The sequence below is a fragment of the Glandiceps talaboti genome, chromosome 11 (genome assembly GCF_964340395.1).
Source record: "Glandiceps talaboti chromosome 11, keGlaTala1.1, whole genome shotgun sequence".
Taxonomy (NCBI): Eukaryota; Metazoa; Hemichordata; class Enteropneusta; family Spengelidae; genus Glandiceps; species Glandiceps talaboti.
The window spans coordinates 15,956,374-15,978,509 of record NC_135559.1 but is presented as its reverse complement, the minus strand read 5'-3'; the positions used below and the strand labels follow the sequence as shown (position 1 = coordinate 15,978,509).

Below are 22,136 nucleotides of genomic sequence, written 5' to 3'. Positions count from 1 at the left end.
CAACATCACATTGACAGCTTTCTCTTTCGAGTGGCATTATTGTTAAACTTCTCAATGTACACAGTAACTAGTATTACAGTTAAACTTACTCACAAATAATTCAAATCTGGATTGTACATGCCAAATTACTCTCAAATTGTTGTAGTTTTATGGCTGTACATGAGAGACTTCTCTTTCTAGAAAGAATCGTTCTTTATGGTGACAAAATGTATTATAAAATTATATAGTATTACAGGGTTTTTATAAACAGAATGCACGGCATTCCATAGTCATTCTGGCATCGTTTTTAAAGTTTTCAATATAGTTACACGGATATATGAACTAGTATTAAAATTAAACTTGGCTCAGAAAAATTTCAAATCTAAAAACTATAGGGCCAAAAGCTACAACTTTAGGAATAAGTTTAAAATGCGATACCTTCGTATGATATACAGAAATAAAATCAATCAATGTTAACTGAAATATAAACGCTAATGATATAAGTTTATAATTATAGTAACAAAAATATAACAAAAGCGATTAAGAACTTCTTCCGCTTTAATAATGACAACATTTTCACATAAAACTATGCAAGTGTTCAGTCCAGCTCACTGGTCCAACGACAGCTGAATTTTAGCACTAGACTGGCTAACAGAAATGATACAAAACCACTGTTGTGTTACAAATATAAGTAAGAGAAATCAAAATAAGAACTAAACTTTAAGAAACTACATTCGCTGAAAACCATGTAATATACAAAATACCACATCATACTCAAAATTAAGTCTATAGGCTGAAGTAATAGAAAGGGACACCATACAGTTGTTTCTCATCCATAGAAAGGAAAAGTCTTTGTACATCCTTGTCATCTTAAATAGTACAAACATTACACCTGGGCCATTGTTTAACTTAATTTTATTGTATAGTGGGGTGACCCAATACAGTCTCTTATGATATTATATGGTTGACAATCAAACACATCAATTCAGAGAAACATCTCGTATTTTCTTAAACAGGTATTCATACTCGATTAGATACGTTAACGACACTTCATTCATTCATTCATTCATTGAAGACTTTGATACAGTTGCCATCATGATCAGACACCACTATTGTACACGGGTTGTCATCAGTAACACATATTGCCCCTAAAGAATTCCCATCCGTGACATTGTGAATGCATGAAATGAACTGGCCTGATTTAGGGTTGTACTTATTAATATTGCCAGCCATAAAGTCATACACATACACATATCCATACTTATCAGTACTCACGTCATATGCCGCCGATCTTAGCTTACCTAACCCACTACCAGAAGCCCTAAAACGATGCGAATATCTACCATTGCCATCGAATACTTTAACAGACGTGACATCTGTAACTATGACATTACCATTGCTGTCTACTGTGATGCCATTTGGTTTCAGGATACTGTCCTGACTAGTAAACGAAGTAACATAGTCACCATTCTGAGTGTAAACCCTCACACATTTACCCTCACTATCGGCCACATACACTCTACCATTAACGGGACTGATAGCAATGCCTTTTACCTTCTTGCACTCATTCTCACCAAACATTCGAATCAGTTTCCCATTCTCATCACACACAAACACTTGATTACTCCCATCAGCTGTGAGAAAGATGTAACCCTTCTGTGACACGGCTACAAATAAAGGCTCAATAGGAGTAGGGAAGTTGGTTAAGTAGAACACCCTCAAATGTTGGCCATGTAAAGTGAACAATTGTAATCTCTTATTCAATTGATCACATACTAAAACATTTCCCTTATATAAAGTGACACCTATGGGAAAACGGACCTCATCAACTTTCGAGCCCCATCTACTGAATTTACAAAGCAGCCCTTTTGATTTCTGTGGAATGACTTTCAAGGTCAAGGGTGAACCTTGAACTGGTTTGTCATACACGTGCACTCTAAGGCTATAATCCCCCTCCTCATCCCCTCTAGCATTCAATGAAATACTTCCATCTGAATTATCTGTCATGGTCACCTTCATTGTTTCATAGCAAGGCGTCAACATATAACCGTTGACGTCGCATTTTCTCAATTTCACTCTTTGGTCTTTACTTGTCAGAGTTACTCGTATCTCTTCGCCAACCTTTGGAAACTTTGAATAATGAGTTATCCCATATGATGATAAATGCAACTGTCCTAAGCTTTCAGTTTGACAGTAATCATGATATGGATGGAATTCTACACAATCACTCTCCAATGGTGTCTGGTCTGTGTTCGCCGTCGTTAATAGTTCTTGTATTTGTGACGTCATTCCACTCTTAGCTGACATTAACTTCGCATCACTTCTGTGTTGGCGCATTTCCCCAGCAACCTTGCAAGCGCTCGTCAAAATGTTTTCAATGTTGTTGAAGTATATTAGTTGTGCGTGTAGTTTACCTTTCCTATCGTTATGTTCTTGATACAAACTATTTAGCAGCTTTTTCCCATCCTCCATCATTTTCATGGTCGCTTCTTCAATCGCCTTTGTGACATGTTCCTTGATTATTTCTTCATTTTTCTGGAAGTTGTTGTCAACTGAGTTCACCATCTCTTGCACCACGTTCTTACTGTCGTGTACTTCTCTTTCTTTCACTTTCATCTTTTTGACCATCTTTGTCAGGTATATCTTGTACTCTATCGCTGCAGCTTTCAGGTATCTATACTTGTGTTGAGGTCGAGGGTGATCAAGAATGGTGCATTCATGACAGATACCAATGTCACAAGTATCGCAGTAGAATTTAACCTGGTTGTCTTGGTGACTGGTACAGTAGATGGGAGGCTGTACAGCTGCTGGGTTCTCGACCTTTGTCTTCTCATACTGTGTGATTGACATCAGACGATGAGTACGTGTCAATGGAATGTTACTGTGTGTATTTGAACAAGTTTGGCAGAGACTCATTGCACAGTCGATACACCTATGTGAAGCTGAACTCTTCCTACAACCACCACATTTCCTCGCCTCAAGTAAATCCTCATCTCGTCTGTTGAACTGTTCAACCAATTGATTCATAAAAAAGTTATCTGCTATCGCACGAACGCCACCATCAGCGATTGTTTGAGGACGTCTGCAAACCGGGCAAAGAAGTTCGCCAGCTTTCTTAACCAACGTCTCCAGACAATGTCCACAAAACGTATGTAAACATGGCAAAAGTTTGGCATTTTGGTAACGCTTCAGACAAATCATACATATGAGAAATTGGTCGTCAACTTCCTCTTGAAATTTCGACTCTGCAGTTGCCATGATGTGATATCACTATTGTTTTATTCAAAGGATACAAAGTGCCAGAGAGTGTAAAGTGCGTTAACCTCGTGAGCAATCGGGTGATAGAATTCAGTCTACGTGGTCTTCTATGAATGTTGACTAGTTGAAAAAGAAAGAAAGCAAAAATAAATACTTGAAACAAGGTTTATGTGGTAAATTGTTGTTCTTCATTTCCCATATACATTTATTAATGCCAGTCAATTGCACGACTGTTTGAGAAAAACATTATGATAGTTTACCTTGTAGTAATCCGTGCATCACCAGGGTGTAGGTGTCCGTCCCCATCGATCAGTTGACCGGTTATATGATCAACAGAATGTATGCATGCGCAGTTACGTGCGTTATTACGTCTATGTATTGGCAGGCTGCCCAAATGTCTAGAACTATGTCCTTTGTACTTATGGACCGGTTAATTTCTCCGGCCAAAGGCGGATGGAGTGGGGTGGTGATCAATGGATTTTTCCATCAGGGCAACGAAAAGTCACTGGTCGAAAACGGAAAACAGGCTGACCCCCCCCCCCCCCCCCATCAATTAATTCTAAAACATAATGACCCCCCCCCCCCCATATAGATATAATATTTATGGGTATTTGATCATGACGTAGAGTGGACTTTTTGACTAAACAGAATGCAACATACTAAATCAGCGACTACACAGGGTAAATATTTGCAAAAAGGCGTTTAATTATAGCATCTTTACAGTGTAGGGTAGGGGGAAGCCCTTCAGATGCGGATATGACTACCTCTCATGGCGGTTAAAGGGGGTCTCCCCATAGAAGCTCTGGATGTATATTGATATTTAAAGCAAATCTTTAGGCTACTTAGACCGTTTTTGGCAAACAATCGATTTTTTAAAAAGTTTTACAGAGTAAGAAGTAAGAGGAAGAGTGTTAGACCGGGATTTGTTTACCTCTAGGGAGAGGTCCTTGGCGGTCTTCCCCTGGAAGCTCTGGATGTTTCTCCTCTTAAAGACAACTTTTAGGCTATTTAGAGCATTTCAGACAATAATTCCAAGCTTTACAAGACATCACCAGTATCAGAAAAAAAACTTTAAAAAACCAACTTAAACGGCATTATAGTAAAGGTCAGTGCATCTGATGGTTGTATCATTGGTAGGGTGGTGGAGAGTTGGGGGGGGGGCTTCTTTCTTTGACTGTCATGGCAATAATTTCACATCTCTAGAAGAGGGTAAATCTAAAATTAGCAATTAATCTTTATACATAGGGTTAAAATATTTAAGAAAAGTTTAATACCATTATGACAGTAAAAGGTTGGTGCATCTGATTGTTGGTTTCATTGTTTGAGGGATCTCTTGGAATGAGGGAGTCCTTCTCCCCAAGCAGATTTGAAGGTTATTTGGCTCTGTTAAGGCAATATTTAAGTTATTCATACCTTTACGGTAATATTTCACAGCTTCGTAAAGCTTACGTTAATGTAAGCTTTAAATGAGATTCGCATTGCACATAACAATGGGTCAGGTTACAGGTAGTATCCGTAACATTGGTATGGTGGGATTACTATTGCAGATATAGGGAAGTCGCTGGTATATTAGAGAACTTTAGGTGCTCATACCTACTGTGTATAATAGAAACTGGAGTCTGATGAGATGTGGTGATTCAGTGGTATCTATATAACATGTATACTTTTAGCACCAGATTCGAAAGAATCCTGTGATTATGGACCCACTCCATCGTTTAAACTCTAGACAATCTATACATATTCAAGATTATCTGAGTAGAACAAAAACCGTTAAACCACTTTTGTAGTTCTTGAATATTCCTAAACAGAGCTTTCCAGATTTTTGCTGATTTTATCTTATAAAGTTCAAGTCTAATACAATATCGATTTTGTACACATATTGACGATAACTAATTTAGCGAACGAGACCTTTAAACATTATTCCAATCTCGAAAACCCGAACGATTAAGTTCTGCAACACTGCGAAATAAAGCCAGTTGACTGTGTGTCTTTGATGGTGCCGTAAAAGAGGCTGTGGTTTACGACGATGGTATTATTCAGATGTAGCGGGTTTTTGTAAAGTGGTCTTATGAATGTCAAATTGATAGTTATTTTGTTTTGTTTTTTTATCCTTAAAACACTTTTGTGTGTTTTCCTACTTGAAAAACAATGTCAATGTGAAACAACATATACCAAGTCCATGTTTGTAACTCAATAAATTGCAAAACAAGTTAGAAAGGCTGTGAAGCACCTCTTTAATTGCGGATACTTTTGGTTGTAAACTTGCGTGTAAAACGGAAACTTGGACAATTTCGGCACCATTTCAGGAAAACTAACCTTCAAAATAAACTCTGTTTGCTGGTGATATACCAAATAAAAAATGTACTGGTGAATGGTGTGATGCAGTAAACAACATACATATATTCCTCCAAAATATAATTTTTTTTTTATAAAAATAAAAAGAATTTCAAAAGTTTTGACTAATCACAGGGATGAGAACAGATAGTGAACAGATAGTGTAAGTTTCCCTAATCCGACTGAGAGGAACTCAAACGTATGTACATTTCTAAAATATGTGACGTGCTGAAAAATTGAAATGATTATGATGTTTAGATACACGGTCCTAAGAGAGTAAACTGAAAATTACTAGTACAAATGTTTACATACAGAATAGATACCAAGACATTGTCAGATTTAAGTGACTTTTTCTCTGTCATCATATTTAGTCACGTCAGAAGTAATGTAATGACGTCATTTGCAAAAGGTCATTCACACTACATACACAATCATCAAAAAGTCATCACATATGCAAAATGGACAAAATGCACAAACAGACAAAAATGATGGTTTAAATTAAAAATATATATATATTCTGTTTATTTATTTTCAGTAATCGTCAGAGAAGCTCTGAAGGATATCTTGTAACTCGTCTCTGGCGGTCTGGGCACTGGGTCTTTGAGAGGGAGCCATGGTGCAGCAACGAGTGCACAACTCTCTAATTGGCCCACTCTCCAACAGCTTGATGTTTTTAGGCAGTATAGACTTGCCTCCTTTCACCTTTTTTCTTATGGTTTTGACTAGTTTGGTCATGTCCATATTGTAAAAGGGCGATCGAAGACAGACTACCTCTGCCATGCTGCAACCCAGTGCCCATACATCCCTCGGGGTGTCTGTGGTTGCCGGTGGGTCAGTTAGTACTTCTGGTGATGAGAATTCTACCGCCCCACCTTGTGGATATTTAGCATTTGCTGTTGTAGTCGAAAATGAAAAGTCTGATAATTTCGGGATTTTCTGGGGCAATTGCACCTGAGAAAACAAACATAATTGCAAGAAGTTACAATAGGATATACCACGGGTTTACAGATCACACAACGTGTTCTGATAAGATTCACCAAATGACATAATATTTGTCATTTTGCCATCATTTCAACCGAAATATAAAAATATATGTATTTTGTCGACAGTTTTAAAAGAATTAGTAAATTTTTCGACAATATAGGTGGTCTTTTTCTGGGGAAAAAGCTTGTCAGTTACATTTTTTTTTGAAAACAATGTGTCTTTTATTAAATGTGATCCCATTTTCTTACTGAGGTGAAAAGTATGATGTGCTGAGTACATGAACACAGTTATTTTTTGTGTGATGATCATGAATTATTCAGACTTGAGAAAGTAGAATTAGAATCATATCTGAGTAAAAAATATTAAACTTTACAGAAAAAAGAATCAAAAGATCGATTCTGAAGTAATAGTTCTGTATCTTCAAGAAGTACATGTGTATAACATGTCATTTTTTGTCATAAACTATTTGATAAATGTATTCTGTATTGGGTACATACCAAGACATTATCTGGTTTGATGTCGTTGTGAACTATTCCAAACTCATGTAGAGCTGAAACGCCATTAGCAAATCCTAACAACAGTTCAAGTTTCTCAATTAATGACATCTACAAAACAACAAAAATAACAACAACATTATTATTATGTAAGTAACAAAGAACATGTAGCAGTATTTAATATGCATTAGTGATGTTATCATTACAACCATTTAAGAGAACTGTACTGTTACATACCAACCCATCAACCCACATCCCCTTTCAGACCATCAGAATTTCCATGCCCCCTCCCTTCATAACCCCATTTTTCCCGCCCCCCCCCCTTTTCTCCTCAGCCTCCTGTCGTAAATTCGTTCATTCCCTATATTATGATAGATGATCTGATGTTCCACAGACTTCATTGACTCAGGAAATCATGCACAATACCTTGGTAGTAATGCAGTACCGAACGTTCACAGTTGCGTAACGCCCCCCCCCCCAAAAAAAAAGAAGAAAGAAAGAAAAGTTATCACAACTTACATGATGTCTTGCTCGGTATACCAATTTCTCCAGATCCATTCCATTTACAAGTTCCAGCACTAGAGTCGGACCAAAGATGTGTTCATAGCAAATGCCATAGCCCTTGACAATGTTTTCACACTCCAGATATCGAAGTTTACTAGAAAAAGAATGGTCATATAAATGTGACATGATCAATGAAAGACCCATGTAACTGAGAGCGAGGAATACAGACTAAGCTACACATTTAAAAAAACCCATAAACACACACACACACACACACACACACACACACACACATACACACAAACACACACACACACACACACAACGTACACACGTAGAACACTATTTGCAAGATTTTAGCAATGTTTTGAAGTATTTGCATCATGCCAAATACATACAGCGAATTTTAAAAAACCGTTTGATACAACCACGCAAAAACCAACAAGAAACTGCGCACGAGTGCTACACTTTAAGACAGCAAGATTGAATGAATACAGTTTCTTGCTACATTTTGTCTAAGTGATATGAACTAACATGCCACTATAAAGATATCAAATTGATACTAAGAAAAACATTGGCACCCGAATGTCTGCATGGGGTTGAAATATATTTAAATGGTTTATTTCATTTAGACTAAATATAGCAAAAAATGCGATCTTGTTATTGAAGTGCCACATGCATTACTTTATTGTTTCTGAGTGGATGTATCTAACAGAGAAACTGAACGGTATTGTGAAATTCCCTGTATATATTCTTAATCTTATTACTATATTAGTATGTTCCCATAAACCCTGAAATTGTGTAGAAATGTGTACGTTTACGTTCACACTCAACTACTCAACTATCTAAATATATCTCGTTTGGAAAGTAGAAAACGGGTTTGGTTTTTCAAACTCTTTTCATACTCGTTTTGTTGAAGATAAATAAAATTGAAAATTCACCTCATGATCATTATTTCATTGTCAATTAACTCTTCATACATGCCATCTGGGAAGGTTTCTGTGCTGTTGAAACATTTCATGGCGAATTTAGTTCTTATTCCTGTCATTTCTCCGATAAACACTGTACCAAAAGCTCCGGCGCCGAGTTTGTCCCATGGGTCAAAGAACACGTCCTTTGCTTCAAATTCTGTGGTTCAATCGAAAGAAAGGGTTTAATCTTTTAAAACTGTATTAAAATAATCTAACAACTAAAACTAAAAGTTTCAAGATTGAATAATTAAGTTTGAAATGAACATAGATATATAGGTAACATTTGGGTCATGGCATATGTTCTAGGTAACTCCAATTTCTAAGCTAATTCTCGTAAAAGCCTGTACTCCAACGGGAAGAGGACCGCTACCGATAATGTACGTCTGCACTTATCTACACTCTGCAGTTTGGAGTTAATATACGTATAAGTTCACATAAGTAGTAAAATACGATACAAGCAAATTTAAAGTTAACTTGATTTCGTATTCTGAAAATGTATTCCACCACATTATGTTCTCCTTCCCGTCGTAGTTAAATCTAGCCTTCAGAGATTTCATATAAACATTTACCGAAAATCGAGACGTCATCGTCCTCCGTATCATCTTCAGATTCACATGGTACTTCAAGTTCAAAATTGTCATCAGTTCCAATGTGTTCTTGAGAAACGTTATCGTTCACGTCAGTGGGGTAGATGTTTGCATTTGATTGACTCTCAATAGTTACACCGGCCGTGTCAACAATATTCGAGGGGTCACCATTGGTACCATGGTCATTGTCAAGGTTACTAGTATTCTCAATGTGGGTTGGGGTCTGGAAAATAGAATAAACATTCAATATTCATGTATGTTTGTCATAGACGAGAATTTTTCTCGCTTTTCCGACTTCCCTACATTTTTAAAAAAAGTTAAAGAATTGAGATGACTTTAAAAAACTGCATATTTTCGCAATGATGACAAAGACCTGTTAATATTCACACACTGACGCAATGTCACCTCTACAAAGATCGGTCAAACCACCAATTAGGGTAATATTGTTGTAAATACTCACTTCATTTTTGGGTTCGTCGTCATGGATACATTCCTCATTATCCTCTTCTACTTTCTTTTTATGTTTTGATTTTCGTCCAAAAATCCGACGCAATCCTTTACCAATCCGACGAAAAAATCGACGGATTCGACCTTTATGTTTTGTACTTCTACCCTCTGGTTCCTTCTCCTCGGTGTCAACAACATTGGCTGAGCTAAAAAAAATAAATAACAGAACATTTAGTATAGAAACGTTTGAAAATGGTAATATTAATGCATGAAATTTACAAGTTGATTGTAGAAAAAGGGCAGGATATCGACGATTTAATGTAATATATATCGAAAGGTATTTGTGGTGTTTGTTAGAAGAATTTCATGAAATATCCATGAATTTATGAAAAGTTTGTAAAGTTATCTGATAATAAGAATAGATCTAATTTCAGTCTAAATTATACAAACACTTGAGTATTCATAATTATTTGTAAATTAATTAACTTACCTTGGATCGATGACAATGTCCTGTGTAGATGGAGTATCAGCTACAACGGCACCATTGTTAAATACATCTGAGAGAGAGAGAGAGAGAGAGAGAGAGAGAGAGAGAGAGAGAGAGAGAGAGAGAGAGAGAGAGAGAGAGAGAGAGAGAGAGAGAGAGAGAGAGAGAGAGAGAGAGAGAGAGAGAGAGAGTGGAGAGAGAATATTTTATTGCATTATTCAATAGTTCTAGCATTTTAATTATATCAATTTCAACTGGTTTTCTAGTATTCATTAAATGATCTCTTCATAAGAATATTTCAGTTACTCACCAACACCACCTGTAACAGATCTAGTTGGAGTATCATCTCCAACTATACCATCACCAAATGCATCTAAGAGAGAGAGAGAGAGAGAGAGAGAGAGAGAGAGAGAGAGAGAGAGAGAGAGAGAGAGAGAGAGAGAGAGAGAGAGAGAGAGAGAGAGAGAGAGAGAGAGAGAGAGAGAGAGAGAGAGAGAGAGAGAGAGAGAGCGCTTTAAATGATTCGTTCGGTTGCTCAATATATATACGTATACGTAGAACTATTTCCAACTTCACAAAGTTTTCTCCGTTAATTATACTTTAAATGTGCTCTGGATGAAAATATTTCATGTACTTACCAACACCAACTGTAATAACACAAAAGAGTATCACAATAATCAGCATACGATTCATATTTACAAGTAGGCTAGCACAGAAATCATTCTGAGTGAATACAAACACAGCGTTACGCTCGGTTGCAAAACCTGCTCTAAACAAAGAATGTATTTGTTTACCTGAATTTGTAATCTTCCATTATTCTATTGTGACGTCAATAATAATTCTTCTTTTTTGCGCGCTTTATGTCGCATCGCCGATGAGGGCGGCGTGTGTGGCGCGTATATGTATATATGTTATTTGCCAAATACCGTTCCATATCTTGCTGCTCCGGCTCTCCGTTATACCAGAAAAATTACCTCGAGCAGTAAGATGTGGAAAAGTATTTGGCAAATAACATACTTATACGTCACCTGCGACTATGAATTCATTTTTGAATGTCTAAACATTCTGTTTCATTTTAAAATAAAACCATTTCCGCGTTATACTGTTGAGCGTAGTATCATGCTCCTCTCTGATAACTGCAATGTGGTTGCTTACATGTCAGCCTTAACTTTATCATCCAATCAGAGTGCGCGTTTGCTCAGTAGTATGACGTAATGTTTACGATTTGCATATCACTCAATGATATATTCAAACTTATAACCATCAGCTGAAAAATGAGTGCGTCTTTGTTTTGCGTACTGCATTCCATTAAATGTACAGAAATGTTCGTGATATACTTTGTTGTTCTAGTTAAGCAAAAACTGCACCCTCTGTGGTGGTACTTTTCATATCCTTCATGAATTTAGGAATTCTTGTTTATGATCACGTGACGACCGTGAGTTTACCGTCACTGGACTTTCACGGTTGTGTGTGGAATTTTTGACTATTTCCCTGTGACATGAAAAGTACAGTTCAAAGACTTGTTACAATGTATACAACGGTGATATTTTGTTCGATTGACAACAAATTTGGCATTGGAAATGCTGGTTATAGTTCGATCTTTAGTTGTCTGCTAGATTTGTTTACAAGGGGACGTGCAGTGATCACGTGATACAACAAGCAAAAATACGGCTGTTGGTGAAAAATACGCCTGTGTATCTGCAGGGCTCTCGACCAATCATAATGCGAGATTGGTGACAGGTGACGTATAAATAACATTTTTAATCATTGCATTTCTGGTCTTATACCCCAAATAACAAATATGTATAGACGGGTATAATGAGTTTATTAAAATATACTATAAATAAAGAAGTAAGTATGTAAATGTGACTCATAGCTAACTTGGGCCTTTATTACCTGTATGACATCATTATCATTTTCGAGTTTCACCAGAATTGTCAAGTTGCCTCATGTCCCTGGTTTAAGCAAGGAATACGTTTGAGCTCGAGCACGCTAAGCAGCGGAGCGCATCAGCTGTCGGGAGCGCACTAAGCGTCGATTTTGCACCATGTCTATCCGTATGCTTTCTTTTTTCTTATTCTTTTTTTGAGCCTTCCATATTTATATAAACTTTTTCTGTGATTATCATTTATTAAAAAGACCAGAACGTGTACAAGTACATACATATAATATTTTTAATCATTCCATTTCTGGCCTTATACCCAAAATAACAAATATGTGTAGACGTGTATAATGAGTTTATTAAAATATACTATAAATAAAGAAGTAAGTATGTAAATGTGACTAATAGCTAACTTGGGCCTTTATTACCTGTATCACATCATTATCATTTTCATATCATTATCATTTTCGGGTTTCACCAGAATTGTTGCCTCATGCCCCTGTTCAATGTTGAACTGTTTGCGTGCGTGGCACTGCGCGCTTGATTGTTTGTTTGTTTGTTTGTTTGTTTGGTTGGTTGGTTTGGCTTGGTTTTGGTTTGGTTTGGTTTTGTGGTTAGCATAATTTACTAAGCCTGGGCTCCCTGTGTTGTGATCATTAAAAATTTCTCCATGTTGTCTAGATCTGCTACTCTAGTATGTGAACATCCAATCTAATAAATTACCACTGATACTGCATGAGTACAGTTTATAGAGGTCATTAAGTTATCAAAAATAAACAGAACTTTTTCAATGCCATAACCCCATCTGTAAAAGGGTTAGACTGTAAGATACGTCGTGTCGTTCCACCCTCACCGGCATCCTCTCACCAAGAAGGCCAAGGGGGTTGACCGAAGTGTTAGGGCGCCCCGTCATGGCGTACCGTACACACTATAAAAGGGTGTGACCGTTAGAATATGTGTCAATGCTGTCAGTTACCGATTAGTGCAAACTGTTGTTGTGTGTCTGCTTCACACCACTTTATGATTGACCAGTTATTTAATAAGGGTCTATATATTTCATGCAAGATGTCATACTGTCATTAGCTATAAACACATATAACACATCATAGAAATAATCAGATAACACATTATATAAAGTCAGAATAAACTTTAATCACTGATAAGTAATGGTAAGTAATGGTAAGTAATGGCATTACGATTACAGGTAATAACTTGTCTGAACATGAATAACACGAGAACAGATTATAAGTTGTGATTAAATCGTGACGTAGTACAAACCATGGCTAAAACTCTCGTAATACCAACACTTGTAAAGAAACCAAATCAAACTATGTGCTACGTAATAATAACGATACTCAAGATAAAGTTTATTGGTTGAAATACATGAAATAGGCAAAATGAGGTCCTACATATTCTGTTGTCTCAAGTCCATATATTTGATTAAAGGCCCATGTTCTCTCTTCACATCTTAAGTGATGCAAGAACTGAACTTTTAATTCAACTTCATGACAAAGTTAGTTGACCAGTCCAATACAATCGTTTATGGTCATTATTAAATGACCGACAATCAAACTACAAATATGTATGCACAGAAACTGGAAATACTGTATATCATAATACGATTGAAGCTATCAAAAAATTGAACATCACAAACAAAATAATACAATAGATATTTGTGTAGCTCCCGCTCGATCAATATATCTGAAATAACATATTTCTAGATAGCGATTTCACAATGTCACAATTATTATTCACTAATCTATCTTATAGTCTTTATTCTATCAAAATTAATGAATTTGTTTTTAGTTGTTTACACATTAAATTCATGTCAGCTTTGCATGAGAAAATTTCAATTTTCTTTTGTTCAGCAAGTATTCCTAAAATGCCAGAGTAACTTATTTTAGATTTCACAATGTGCCACAATAATCAAAGATTGTAAGAATTATTATTGAAACAATCCTGTTCGTTTTCAATATCTGGTGATCATTATCAACGATTGTCATTTCTAAATGGATATACCCTCCTCCCCATCCTAAGACAAAATAAGTACATTCTCAATTTGCAAACTGAATGTAATTTATATGAATTATTATTCAAACAACCTCTTTTCGAGTTACTGCAGTAATTCATTAAAACCCTACAATATTGAACAATTCAAATTAAAAGAATTATACATTATTCAATAACATTTTGCATTCATTACACAGGGTATGAACACTGTTGATACCTGAATCAATACATCAATGACACTTCATTCAGTGAAGACTTTGATACAGTCACCGCTTCTATCTGACACCACTATCTTACATGACTCATCATCAGTAACACACATTCCTCCCAAAGAATATTCCTCATCCGTAACATTGTGAATGGTTGAAATGAATTTGCCTGATTTAGGTTGATATTTATTGATCGTTCTCTTCTGTATATCATACACATACACGTATCCATTCTTATCAGTACTCACATCATATGCGTGTTCGATCTTACCTAACCCGCTATCCCCAAACCTATACAAGTATTCACCGTTGGATTCAAATACTATAACAGAGGTGAAACTTGTCACTATGACATTACCCTTACTGTCTACTGTAATGCCAGTTGGGAACATTAACACGTCTGTAGTTGTCCGGCTACTAAACGACTTAACATATTTACCATCCTGCGTGTAAACTCGAACACACCCTCCTTCACCATCAGCCACATACACTCTGCCATTAACGGGACTGATAGCAATACCCCACAATCCTTTGCACTCATTCTCTCCAAAGATTCTAATCAGCTTCCCGTTCTCATCACAAACAAACACTTGATTGCTCTTATCAGCTGTGAGAAAGATGTGGCCTTTCTCTGACACTGCTACACATTCAGGCTGAATAGGAGTAGGGAAGTTGGTTAAGTAGATCACTCTCAAATGTTGGCCATGTAAAGTGAACAATTGTAATCTCTTATTGAATTGATCACATACTAAAACTTTGCCATTATGGAAAATAATACCCCCTGGCCACCTGACTTCATTGACTCTAGATCCTTTGCTACTAAATTTACACAGCAACCCTTTGGAATTTGGTGAAATCACCTTGATGGTCATTGGTGATCCCCCAACGTGCTTTCCGTTCAAAGATACTTCCATTGTATAATCCCCCTCCTTCTCCCCTCTACAACTCAAACAAATGCTGCCATCTGGATTTTGTGATGTGTTTAATTTCTTTGTTGGTCACGTGATGGGTCACAGCTCGCTCACATACAAGTTCATACTGCTCTCCAACTTTTCAGTAATTTCTCGGCAAATCTGTCAAGTTAGCAACTGTGAGTACGTCAGTTACTTTTATAAACCATGGGAGTCAGCGTCCAAGCCTGGAGAACTAGGATTGGAACTTTCATTCCACCAAAAAACTGGAGAGATATTCAAGTTCATTTCTACAGCCCATACTCAAAATGGTCTCATGCAAATGAGCTTGGTTACCGGCTGACAGCATGCATTTTGGTATCTCTTTATACTGTGACTGCCACGTATTCATTACTGGTGGGACTAGAATCATTGGAAATATGGTTGCAAAGTAACGGAATGCTATTACTAGACGAGAAGGATATGGTTTCGAGTATGAAATGTGATAGTTTTGCAGATTCGTGTGTACGAAGCACCAATGGCATGTATACGCAGGTGTCATGTCATCAGTTCCCAGGCCGGCCATTTTTGACAAAACTTCTGTTATTATCAGGCGACGTCGAACTGAACCCAGGGCCACAAACTGAATCCGATATAATCAAAGCTATAGAAGCCGTAAAGAGCGACTTAATGCAACAAATCATAAGTGTTGGACAACAACTGAGTAATGAAATCGCGACTTTGAGTGAAAAGCAAACAAGCCTACAGAAGACATGTGACACTCTGAATAGTACGCTGCATGGTCTTGAACAGGTAACACACACGATGAGAAACGAAATCGACGAAATGAAAGAAGAAAGTCATGTTATTAAGCTCGATTTAGATGCCATTGATGACAAGGTATCAGATGTGATAGTACGTTTAGATACAATTGAACAAGATACTGACCAGTTAGAGTCATTTTCAAGAAGAGACAATGTAAGACTATATGGTATCAGGGAAGAAGACAATGAAACATTCGATGATTGTAAAGTCAAAGTTGTGTCAATCCTCAACGAAACTGCAACGGGTAAAGTTTGGGTCGCACGGGATATCGTCAGGGCTCATCGTGTCGGTGTTCGTCGGGGAAATAAACCACGGGCAATTATTGTTAAATTTCACCATGGTGACGATAAAGTTACCGCTCTTGCAGCAAGAGAACAATTAAAGACACGAAATATTGGTATAGGTAGTGATCTAACAAGAAGACAACAGAACACACTTGGAAATCTGAGAAGACAGGGGAAAAAAGCATATTACAAGAGAGGTAAACTGATAATTGAAGACTCGAACACAGTTGCTGGAAACGCGAGCGACGATATTACTGTCAACCTCATGGCGGAAGCGAACTCTGGGATTTCTTATAATCGGAATCGTGGCTTGCATTCTTCGACAGTTTCCCAGCGTCCATGGTCAAGGGCCACAACTGACAAATAATGGTTAGGCCAAGGCCCAAAACTAGTTAAAATAATTTATTGGAATGTCAGGGGTCTTAAATCTAAGATTTGTGATTTTGATTTTGGTAATTACCTTTTATCTCATGACATAATAATTCTTGTGGAAACTTGGGCAGACAGTGATGAAGAATTCAAAAACTGTTTCCCTGGTTTCAATGTATTTACTAAACATCGACCGAGAAAATCGGCCAGAGGAAGATTTGTAGGTGGTGTATGTATCTTAGTTAGAGAAAATATTTCCCGAATGATCAAACCTGTGGACTCCAACCTTAAAGACTGTATTTTCATCCTTATTGATGGCAATTTGGTTGGAAATATTAGAGATATTTTACTTTGTGGAGTATACATTCCGCCAGAACATTCCACATTCTACAATGACCTGAATTCAGATAACGGAGTTGAACTTTTTGAAGGTCAACTAGTTGAAGTTATTTCTAAGTTACCTGATGTTGATGTTATAGTAACAGGTGATTTCAACGCACGCACTGGTTGTGAATCTGATTATATCATTGACGACGATCCCAAGTATGTAATTGATAACAATTGTGATTATGATGCAGATAGCTTTTGTGTTAGAAGGGCCTCAAAGGACAAAATTGTAAATACCTTTGGTCGCACCTTGCTGTCATTATGTGCTACTTTTAATTTGCATATTGTGAATGGGAGGTCTGGGTCAGATGTAAATAACGGAGACTTCACTTGTATTTCAAATAACGGTGCAAGTGTAGTTGACTATGTTTTGGTGTCAACTTCACTCTTTAATTTGATAAGTGATTTTTGTATTGATTTGCGTACTGAATCTGACCATTTCCCTCTGAAGTTTAATTTGTTTACTATGAGTAAAACGTACGAAACAACAAAGCCACACATTGGTGAGATTAAATATGTATGGAAAAATGATCAAAGTGAGCGTTTTGTTAGTTTCCTCCACTCTGAACCAGTAATTAGTCGCTTAAATACTATAGTGAGAAATGTAAATTTTGATGTAAACGATTTTATTGTTGTCTGGCAAGATATTTTTGATTGTGCTGTTTCAAAGTGTGGTCTGAGCAGAAAGATATTGGTAAATCCAAAATGCAGAGTACAACCAGAGTGGTTTGACTCAGAATGTAAACGTTTGAAATTGGAGAAGTATAGATGCCTTAGACAATTCAGACGGGACGGTCAGACACGGACTCTCGATCGTTACAATCAGCTAAAGGGGGATTTTAAGAACAAGTGTCGTGATAAAAAGCGGAAGTGTATGGAAACTTATAGAAATGAATTGTCCATATGTATTGAAGATCCCAAACGTTTTTGGCACACTCTCCGTAGACTTACTATTTCTAAACCACATATACCTTGTATACAACCCGAGGCTTGGTACAAATATTTTAGTAGTCTCTACAAAGAGCAAAGTGATAATGTTCCTTTCCATATGTCAGAAGAATATACACATCTATTTCAGTCAGCTGTTGATGATGTTATACCAGCAGCAGTCGAAGATATAGATTATGATATACTTAATTGTCCAATAACAGATGAAGAAATACTTGCTAGTATCTCAAGTCTTAAAATGGGAAGTCAGCTGGTCCAGACAACATCTTGGGAGAATTTTTTAAATCATCACCACAAGTTTTACTTCCATATCTGAAAGCTTTATTCAATAGAATTATGGATACGGGTATTTTTCCAACAGAGTGGGCAAAAGCGGTAATTGTTCCAATTCATAAAAAGGGTGCCACCAATGTACCAGACAATTACAGAGGAATCTCATTGTTAAGTATCTTCAGTAAAATATTCACAGGTATCCTCAACCGTAGACTTACATTTTGGGCAGATGCTTTCACAAAGATTGACGAAGCCCAGGCTGGTTTTAGGAGAGGTTACTCAACAGTTGACAACATTTTCATCTTACAGTCCATAATCCAAAAATACTTGACATTGAATAAGGGAAAATTTTATTGCGTTTTTGTTGACTTTTCAAAAGCATTTGACACTGTGGAACGACAACGACTTTGGTATATTCTTTTAAAGGGTGGCGTCAAGGGAAAAATGTTCCGCATACTTCATAGTATGTACTGTGGTGTCAAATCGTGTGTGAGAACTGACAAGGGAAAAACCGAGTATTTCGAGTGTCCGATTGGAGTGAGACAAGGTTGCATGCTTAGCCCTTTCCTCTTTTCATTTTTCATCAACGAGCTAGTAAGGGAAGTGCAACGTACTGGCCAAAGGGGGGTTCAACTTGCACCTGACCTAATAGAAATTTTATGCTTGTTATTTGCTGACGACATTGTTATGTTTTCTGACAGTATCTTTGGTCTGCAGAATTTATTACACACTTTGAGTAACTATTGTGAAAGGTGGAACATGAAAGTAAATCTGTCAAAGACGAAAGTAATGGTTTTTAAAAACGGCGGATGTATATCGAAAAAAGAAAAATGGTTTTTCAGAGGGCAGAGACTTGATGTTGTATCGTATTACAAGTATTTAGGGGTTCTTTTCTCCTGTCGTTTGAAGTGGTCTTATGCGACAAAAATACTTTCACAACAAGGTAGAAAATCATTTATGTACATGTGGCGTAAGTGTGGAAAAGTAGGAACATTGTCATGTAAAACATTCTTTAAAATTTTTGACACTTTCATTGTACCAATTTTAACATATGGTTCTGAAATCTGGGGTTTCCAGAGTTATGTATTATTGGAAAGGGTGCAGCTGTTGGCATGTAGAATGTTTCTTGGCGTATCAAAAAGTGCCCCGAACTGCGCTGTACTAGGGGATTGTGGAAGATACCCTATTTATTTGTTAACAGCAAAAAGATGTATCAAATACTGGGCGAAACTTTTAAACATGCCAAGTCAAAGATATCCCAGGAAATGTTACGACATGCTCCTTCAGATAGAGAACTCTGGTGTACGTACTAGGGGTACTTGGGTTAGAGAAATTAAAAGTTTACTAGAAATCTGTAACCTGGAAGATGTTTGGAATGCGCAACATGTTGAAAACATTGATTTATTTGTAAATACTTTTGTAAGTAGATTTAAAATATTTTTATTTTTGAAATGGCAGAGTGATGTATCAACTTTTGATAAACTTTTACATTACAGAAATTTTAAATTGTCATTACACCGCGAAAAGTACTTGTCTGAAATCAAGTTTGGCCAACATCGCATGATGGTTGCACGCTTTAGGTGTTCAGCACATTGGCTACAAATTGAATTGGGGAGGAGAAATAATGTACACCGTGATGACAGAATATGTACTCTCTGTGACCTTCATGAGGTCGAGGACGAATTTCATTTCCTACTTAAATGTGCATTTTTCAATCAATACCGGAATAAGTACATACCACATTACTTTTACTCTCCTCCTTCCTATACAAAATTCATTGAAATCATGCGTTCTGAAGACAGTGATACAATCCAAAAACTTGCTCTTTTTCTTTATCATGCACTATCTTTGAGAAAAGAAGCAAACACTATTTGCTGAGATTGTGACGTTTTTGTCTGACTATGTACTAATTTTCTTTGTATTTTGGGCCGATGGCCATTAAGTACAATAAAGTGACCAGAATGAATTTCTTTGTTTCATAGTCAGGTGTAAGCATCCCACCTTTGACTTTGCATTTTGACAATTTCACTCTCCTATCTTTGCTGGTCACAGTTGCTCGTATTTCTTCGCCAATCTTCGGAAACTTTGAATAATCTGTTATCTCATATGATGTCAAATCCAGCTGTCCTAAGCTTTCAGTTTGGCAGTAATCATGATATGGATTGAATTCTACACAATCACTCTCCAATGGTGTCTGATCTGTGTTTGCAGCCATCAGTTCTTGTATTTGTGATGTCATTCCATTCTTAGCCGACATCAACTGTGCATCACTTCTATGTTGCAGCATTTCCCCAGCAACTTCACATGCGCTCGTCAAAACGTGCTCAGTGTTGTTGAGTTCTTTGAGCTGTGCTTGTAACTTGCATTTCCTATCGTTATGTTCTTCATTCAACCTATTCAACAGCTTTTTTCCATCCTCCTCTATTTTGTTGGTCATTTCGTCAATCGTCTTTTTGACGTGTTCTTTGATTATCTTTTCATTTTTTTGGAAGTTGTTGTCAACTGAGTTCACCACCTCTTGTACCATCTTCTTACTGTCGTGTGCTTCTCTTTCTTTCACTTTCATCTTTTTAACCATCTCTGTCAGGTATTTCTTGTACTCTTCTGCCACTGACTTCAAGTATCTGTAGTTGTGCTCAGGTCGTGGGTGATCAAGGGCGGTGCATTCATGACAGATTCCCACATCACAAGAATCACAGTAGAATTTGACCTGGTTGTCTTGGTGACTAGTACAGTAGATGGGAGGCTGTACAGCTGCTGGGTTCTCGACCTTTGTCTTCTCACTGTGTGATTGACATCAGGCGATGAGTACGTGTCAATGGAATGTTACTGTGGGCATCTGAGCAAGTTTGGCAGAGACTCATTGCACATTCGATACACCTATGTGAAGCTGAACTCTTCCTACAACCACCACATTTCCTCGCCTCAAGTAGTTCCCCATCTCGTCTGTTGAACTGTTCCACCAACTGATTCATAAAAAAGTTGTCCGCTATCTTACGAACGCCTCCATCAGGGATCGTTTGAGGACGTCTGCAAACCGGGCAAAGAAGTTCACCTGTTTTCTTAACCAACGTCTCCAGACAGTGTCCACAATAAGTATGTAAACACGACAAAAGCTTGGCTTTTTTGTACCGCTCCATGCAGATCGTACAGATGAGGAATTTGTCGTCAATTTCCTCTAGAAATTTCGACTCTGCAGTTGCCATGATGTGATATCGCTATTGTTTGGTCTGGGGTACAAAGTTCGCTAAACTTATGACAGGTCTAGCAATTGGATTCAACCTTAACCTACTTGTGTTGTGTGGACGAGGTCTTCTACGAATGTTGAGTTCGTCTAGTTGAAACAGAAAGAAAGCAAAATAAATACTTAAAATAAGATTTACATTGTAAATTATTGTACTTCAGTTACTGTATACATCTATTAACGCGAGTGATTCCAGAAATTACAGTCAATTCGTTGAAAAATTCCAATGTAGAGATAGTTTTACCTTGTAGGATTCCAACAAGGAAGTCATATGTAGCCTGGTAGAATCTGTCCTCATATGACCTTCCACCCGATAAACAGTCTGAGGTTGTACGCATGCTCAATAACCTGTGTTTTGAAATGCTATAAATTGTTGCCCGAGAGTCTTTCCATGTCATTTGTACTTACATTAGCTCTGAATTTAAATTACGCTTTATTTATTACTTAATATTTTGAAACAAATAAATGTAGATATTGGTAACACCCATGCCAAACACTCGAAAAGAACCGTTGAAAGCATTTAATTTATAAAATGCACGTCACGTTTGTGCTTGTTGACCACTGAACTAGCTGCTACTAGGAACCATTTTTGAAATCAAACAACCAAAGATATATTCACTAAAATTGCTCAGTTACTAAAAAAAGACATTATAGTATCTATTAATTAGTAGTCAATATTATCTGTAGGTAGTGTAGTGGTGAGCTTAAATTTTGAGCGAAAGCTCGGCTTTGAATCTGTCACCATGTTAAAACTGTACGAGCTCGTTGTA

The 22,136-nt window shown here is 37.0% G+C and overlaps 3 protein-coding genes across 3 annotated transcripts; all 3 read right to left on the bottom strand.

Annotated features, from left to right (window-relative positions):
• Nucleotides 1–1,041: 1,041 nt before the first annotated feature.
• On the bottom strand, nt 1,042–3,237 carry LOC144442075 (tripartite motif-containing protein 2-like). The gene has a single exon (XM_078131346.1). The coding sequence runs from the start codon at nt 3,235–3,237 to the stop codon at nt 1,042–1,044; it is 2,196 nt and encodes a 731-aa protein (XP_077987472.1).
• A 10,941-nt stretch (nt 3,238–14,178) lies between these two features.
• Nucleotides 14,179–15,060, bottom strand: LOC144442074 (protein meiotic P26-like). Its single transcript, XM_078131345.1, has one exon. It carries the CDS (start codon nt 15,058–15,060, stop codon nt 14,179–14,181), a length of 882 nt encoding a protein of 293 aa, XP_077987471.1.
• A 4,583-nt stretch (nt 15,061–19,643) lies between these two features.
• LOC144442550 (uncharacterized) lies at nt 19,644–21,655 on the bottom strand. Its single transcript, XM_078131925.1, has 2 exons — nt 21,611–21,655; nt 19,644–21,456 (listed from the first exon to the last, which is right to left on the bottom strand). The coding sequence occupies exon 2, from the start codon at nt 20,698–20,700 to the stop codon at nt 20,029–20,031; it is 672 nt and encodes a 223-aa protein (XP_077988051.1). The 5' UTR covers nt 20,701–21,456; nt 21,611–21,655; the 3' UTR covers nt 19,644–20,028.
• Nucleotides 21,656–22,136: the final 481 nt, after the last annotated feature.

Excerpts from the sequence above, each read along its gene's own strand:
- LOC144442550 (XM_078131925.1), bottom strand. The coding sequence starts at position 20,700 with ATGGTTAAAAAGATGAAAGTGAAAGAAAGAGAAGCACACGACAGTAAG.
- LOC144442074 (XM_078131345.1), bottom strand. The coding sequence starts at position 15,060 with ATGGAAGTATCTTTGAACGGAAAGCACGTTGGGGGATCACCAATGACC.
- LOC144442075 (XM_078131346.1), bottom strand. The coding sequence starts at position 3,237 with ATGGCAACTGCAGAGTCGAAATTTCAAGAGGAAGTTGACGACCAATTT.